This window comes from Sylvia atricapilla, chromosome 10 (genome assembly GCF_009819655.1).
Source record: "Sylvia atricapilla isolate bSylAtr1 chromosome 10, bSylAtr1.pri, whole genome shotgun sequence".
In the NCBI taxonomy this organism is placed as follows: domain Eukaryota; kingdom Metazoa; phylum Chordata; class Aves; order Passeriformes; family Sylviidae; genus Sylvia; species Sylvia atricapilla.
Window position 1 is genome coordinate 5,877,930 of NC_089149.1, and position 6,000 is coordinate 5,883,929.

Below are 6,000 nucleotides of genomic sequence, written 5' to 3' on the forward strand. Positions count from 1 at the left end.
GTTTTTATGCGTTGACCTAAAGGAATAGATCCTAACACAGCTCAGGGCACCAGTGTTGAAGGCATTTGGAATTCCACCTCAGTCGAACTCTCCGAGCCACCAGCAAGCAGATCTCTCCTGAGGGTAGAAAGAAATGTGATTATCTCTAGCACTGGCCTTGCTGTTGGAGGTGTTTGAGGGGCTGTGAGCAGGCTCCTTTCTCCCTGTGAACTACAGGAACTATAGAGGAGAGTTCTTCAAAAGACTGGTTCTGCTTGCACTGATCTCAGCAGGAGTCCCTGAACTCAGGCAGCAAAATCAATCCCTGCTTTGAAAAATGCAGTATTTCCTGTAGCACAGCCTGTCCTTAAAACTCAACCAACCAACCAAGAGTTTATCTGGTTCTCAGCATGCCCAGTTTTCATTTGCTGTATCATAGAGACTGCTTTGGGACAGTCCACAAGACAACTTGAGTCTCCTTGGAGTATGAGCTGCACCATGGTTAGGGAACAGGGAGTTGTCCTGTGGCTGCTGCAGTGCCAGCTGAGGAAGTTATTGCCACATCTGCCTGTTCCTGCCCTCTTGGTGGGGCTTTCTGTCCCCACCGGGCTGTTCTTGCAGATACTCCTAACCTGTTTCTGTCTGAATGGCCTCTGTCAGTGATGATCTATTGTTTAAACTGTCTTTGTGCTGCAGTGTGAGATTCAAACCCTCTCCCCCCTCTGTTTAGATCTCCAGTGCATTGCATTGCATACCTCTTGAACTGTCTGGATATATTGCTGTCAGGGGATGGAAAACTCATCATTCCTTCTGCACGCTGCTGGGTTTGGCTGTATACCCAATATTGGGGGATAAAAACACAGACTGAAGAATTGCTGTATGAGGACAGGAGTTATTTCATATCTTGGTAAAAAAAAAAAAAGCCTCTCATTCAAAACGTTTTTTAAAGCTGAAGAACGTGGCCAAAGATTGTGGGTGTTGTGTGGTGTCATTCCTTGGGCTGCTTTGTTCCCTTTGTTCCCTTTGTTACCTTTCCCTGAGGCAGAGTTGCAGTTAGGTGATTCATACAATGATAAGATGCACTTTTGTCTTCATCTATCTTCCGTAAATAAACTTGGCGGTTTTAGTACTCACTTGGAGTTGCCATTTGGCCTGGTCTCCCCTGCATTAGGGTAGTAACAAGGTGTGGGAGCTGTCCTGTTCCTTGCTGGGGTCTCCAAGAAACAGCCTCTCCCCTGCCCTGAACACCTGAACTGTGTTTAAGGATAAGGTCCTGCACCAAATCACTGCAGCTTTCCCGTTTCAAATTTCATTCACTTCTGTTTGCAATCAAAGCAGCTCCTGGGTGGAGATTTATGATATTTATGTGCTCTTCTAATTAGTATAATGATTACACCTGTTTTTGGATAACATTTATAGCCTGCTTCAGAGAGTCCCATTAAAATCCCTGACTAGCTTTGAATTCTGAGCCTTCCACGCCTCATACAGGAACATTTCCAAGGGATCACACAATATTCTTGCATCTGTTTTTCTACAAACTGTTAAAATTTTTTTGCAGATATTACTGGAAAACACAGATTTTGTTTCACATGGGTTTATCTGTGTGTGATGTTTCTTTCCTCTAGTATGGGACATTAAAGATGGGTTACTCTTGTTCTGAAACCACAAAGGATTATTGATGAAATAGTCTCTTCTGAAGGCAAGGAGAGTTTTCTTTGGCTTCAATGCAGCTGGAATTTCACCTCTGAAGTGTGAAATAAATAACGGGAGCAGAGAGGAAAAACAAAACCAAACCTATGCTGAGGGGTCACAGCAATAACCAAACTCCTTTTAAAGGGCAATAAATGGAATTCATATGAGACACAAAATCCTTTGTGAGGGGTGTGATAGATGTAGGCTCATGCTTTTGAATAAAATCTTGATTGGTCAAAGAGGAATGTGAGATTTGTTAGATGGATTTAGTAACTGCTCCAGTGTAAGTGCACGTAGTTCAGTGAATAGATTCAGTTTATAGGGGCATAATAAAAACACATTTGTCTCTCAATCTGCCATGGGTCAGCTTTACTGTGCATAATACGTATCATCTGTAAGCTGTGGCTGATACTTGCAGGGTTTCTTGATGGCATCTGATGGATTGTTTCTGAGTCAAAATTTTCCCATTCTCTCCATTGTTCTCTTTCAGAAATATTCTTTACAGACTGGATGACAGGACCAGCCAGTTTTCAGTACTGCTGGAGGCACTGGAGCACTGCAAACTACATCAGTCAAATGAGACCGTTCAAGCAGCCTTGTCAGAGGTGCTGAGCAGCATCAATTCAGCTCAGGTTTACTTCAAAGCAGGACTTGATGTGTTTGAGACTACCTTAGCTGGAAAGAAATGAGAGGATTCTTTGCATTCTAAGACATTTGTTTACAACTCGCTAAACAAGAGTTCAGCTGGGACCAGAATTGCTCTGAGGATCAAACCTTGCCCAGCCTTTCCTTCAGCTGGCGCTTAAAGGTACTGCAACACGTGGTTTAAGAAATGTAAAACAGTATTTTGCACTGTTCACAGTATATCTCAAATGTCTGTTCCTGAATGTATAAAACCTAAAGAGAGGGAATAACACTTCAGAGGTGACTTGTGGAAGGACATCTGCTGTATTTTTGTATGTAAAGTATGTTTTTATGACCAAGAGCTCAGTCTTGCGAAGTACCAAGCACATCCTGCCGTGTGCTGAAGCCCTGGTTCTGAGACACCCCAGATGTGCACCCAGGGGAGATTTCCTCTGTCAGAAACATCTGACTCAAGTTTCTTAATGCCTTCAGCGAGCTCACCTTCTTCCTTACTCCATTCAGAGTGAGTAGTTGAAGGATGTGGTGTTTCCATGGGTATCCAGCACCGGAGTGGAAGTGCACAGAGCACCTTTACGGGTGCAATCCAACACCTTTACTCCTGTGGAACAATAAATACCTCAGTTCTGAGAATACAGATAAACTTTGATTCTTCCATTTCTGTATGAAAATAAACAGTTGTTTTCTCTAATGCTTCCTGGAGAGGAAATTTTTTGTGATTATTTCAAATTATTTGAAAAGTGTGAATCGGTAATTACACTCGCACCAAAATGCTTTGAATGTTTGTGCTAAATGAAATAACTGCTTGGTCTTTCTAAGGCTACAGGCCTTACAAATTTTCACCAAACATTCCCAAAACATCCAACTTCGAGGTCTGTAAGTAGAAGCAAGACCTCCAAATCCTGGGAAAGGCTTTGGGATTCCATCCCTCTTCGCCACAAGCTATTCCAGGCTGGATCATTCTATCAGGCCTGGCGTATAGAACCTGGATCATGGTCAAAAAAGCACAAGGAAAACATACATTCATTCTCTGCTGTAGAACCAGGAATTCAAGTGTGGAGGCACAAGCTGGTGAAGCATATTGCAGAGCTAAAATGCAAATCTGTTTTTTCCATTGGTAGAAGGCTCTAATCACACCATTGCCTCTTGGCCAAAGTAATCTGTGAGTGAAAGGATCAGGAGCTTCAGTGTCCTCTGAGGGGATGCTATATACATTTGAGAACTGCAGGTCTTAATAATATAAAGAGTTAAAATTGTTAAGCCCTATTATGGGTTTTACAGTCTCAAATGATTCTAGGTTTGGAGCTTAAATAATTAATTTTATATATATACCTTAGAATTTAAATATAATTTATTTGCTGGAAATGTTAAATGTATTGTTGTTACTCAGTTTGCCATGTAAACATTACAGGAACATTTCAGGTTGCAATAAAAATGGGAAAAGTGTCTGTATTAATGTTTAAAAATTGCCTTCAGGAAAATTTCTGAGTGCACAATTTGGTGACAAACTTTTTAAAGTTGACATCGGAAGAAATGAGCTGTTTACAGATCTGCGTTTCTGTTTCCCAAGTCCTTAGCAAAGGGCTCTCTCCATGCAGTGGCCCAGGACTGGGTACACTCAGCTGTGCTGTTGCTGCTTTTCCTCACAAGTTATGATTTGCATAGGGGGGAAAAGCCCCCCGGGCCTGACCAGAGGCTGAGCTGTGCCATGTTACAGCAGCCTCAACAGTGGGAATTTGTTCATCACCACTCAGTGGGACTGCATGGACTCAGACATCATTATCTCCCTGCTTTCCGTGGCATCTGATCAGCAAAAGTTGATGGAGTTTCTTGTGTTAATGCTGGCACCAGTTCTGTTTAGTCCAGAGAGATTTTGCCTTCTGGAGAGTAACGTTGTTTGTGATGTAGGTTCACCCCCTTGTTTGGATAGTTTTTATTGCTGTAAGCTTTAACTGGTTGGAATATCCACATTTGGATGGTGTGTTTATTTTGGGCACTTGGGATGTACTGTGTATAATGCTACACTTGAATTGTGTTACTGGCAGGGACCACTCTTCTAACAGTTCACTGAGTGACATGATTTCTCTGGAGTGCTGCCTCACTGTGGAACTTTCAGTGGTATTAAATGATAAAGGGTCAGGTGCCATTAGGAGGCCAAAAAGAGACATTAACACCTTTGTTAACTCTACCAGGTGAATTTAATAACTGCTTCCTCACCCTTAGAATGTTCCACCAAACCCACCTCTAATGCAACCAAAGTGTACTCAGCAAAATCAGTGAACTCTGGTGGGAGCAACATCCCTCATGGTTGATTTCTCAACCCCGTAATTCCAAAATAAAATATTAATCTTGTTTTCTCACTGATGTCCTTCTGTAGCCAGTTCTAAAATAGCAGACTCCAAAGTACTCCACTAGAAAAGCAACTGCTGTTGTAAATGTCTGCCTATTCTAGAGACAATCAGATGTTCTTGTTGGTGAGATGAATCAGATGATTGTAGGCTCTTATTTCAATGTTCGGATCTTACATATAAGTGAGTGCTCAGTGATAATATTTGTGCCATTATAGCTTTTAAAAAAAAAGCACTTTTGAGCCATACTCTTCCATTGATTTTTTAAATCCTACCTATTGATTTCAAGGAATTTATAGCAAGTTAAGGTCCTAAGTACCTGGTGTGCTTCTAACATAGAGTTTTTGCCCAACCAGCTGTGGAACATCAGCTAAAGGAAGGTGTTAGTAAATCATAGCAGCTTACCCAGATTGACTTCATTCCTGGGTTGTGCTGGAATAAACAGAGTGCCATTAAAGGCAGAAGTGTGTTTGCAAATTGCCTGAATGATTCTAAAAATGGGTTAGCTTTTCAGAAGCATCAATTGCCAGAGACAGTGTAACAAATGCATTGATTGCTACTTAATCTGGAGTCATGCTCACAGTGACCAGAAAATCCCTGCAGCCTGCAATATTTGTGTGTTGAGACAGCTGATAATAAAAAGCCAATAAGGCTTTATTAGTATGTATTTTAAAGAGTCCATAAAAAAGCTAAAGTACAATCAAGTCAGATGAATAGAAAGTACATGGGAGCTGGATTTTGAGTACTAACCTTAAAAAAGGCAGTGAATTGTTTTTATCATCCAAAAGAAATAGTACCTGTGCGAACATGCAAACACACAAATGCCTTTTATCTTCAAAAGGTTGTGCAAACTTTAATTTACTTGCAGTGATATGATACATCTACATTAACACAGATGTCAATAATTACACGAGAAACTGAGCAAACACTTTGCACTGTCTCACCTTTTAGGAAAGTATTTCAGTCTCGGGATGTGAAAGGAGGCACTGCAGCTGACCTCAGTTCTTGCTACAGTAGGTGAGGAAAGGTTAAATCTCGGGTATTACTGAGGGAACCACTGGAGGTCATCTATTCCAGCCTCCCTGCTCCAGCAGGGTCAGCTAAAAGCAGCTGCCAGGAAGGGCTGTGTTCAGTTTATTGTGGAATCCTTTCAGGGATGGGGATTCCTCAGCTCTCTGGGCAATCTGTGCCAGTGCATGGTCACCCTCACAGGACAAGTGTTTCATTGCTCCATGGAAACAGCTCCTCCAAATTTCTCCCTCTGTTTCTGAGTCGTTAAATCATTGTGATTCGTTTAATTGCAAACATTCAAAAGGTAACCATCATTTCATTTAGGGAA

The 6,000-nt window shown here is 41.6% G+C and overlaps 1 protein-coding gene across 1 annotated transcript in view; it reads left to right on the plus strand.

Moving 5' to 3' along the window:
- NAALADL2 (N-acetylated alpha-linked acidic dipeptidase like 2) overlaps positions 1–3,192 on the plus strand; it is a 227,352-nt gene extending 224,160 nt beyond the window's left edge. Inside the window, exon 14 of the mRNA XM_066326482.1 lies at positions 2,162–3,192. Coding sequence (XP_066182579.1) covers positions 2,162–2,360 — 199 coding nt within the window. The 3' untranslated portion in view covers positions 2,361–3,192. The remainder of the gene's footprint in view (positions 1–2,161) is intronic.
- Positions 3,193–6,000: the final 2,808 nt, after the last annotated feature.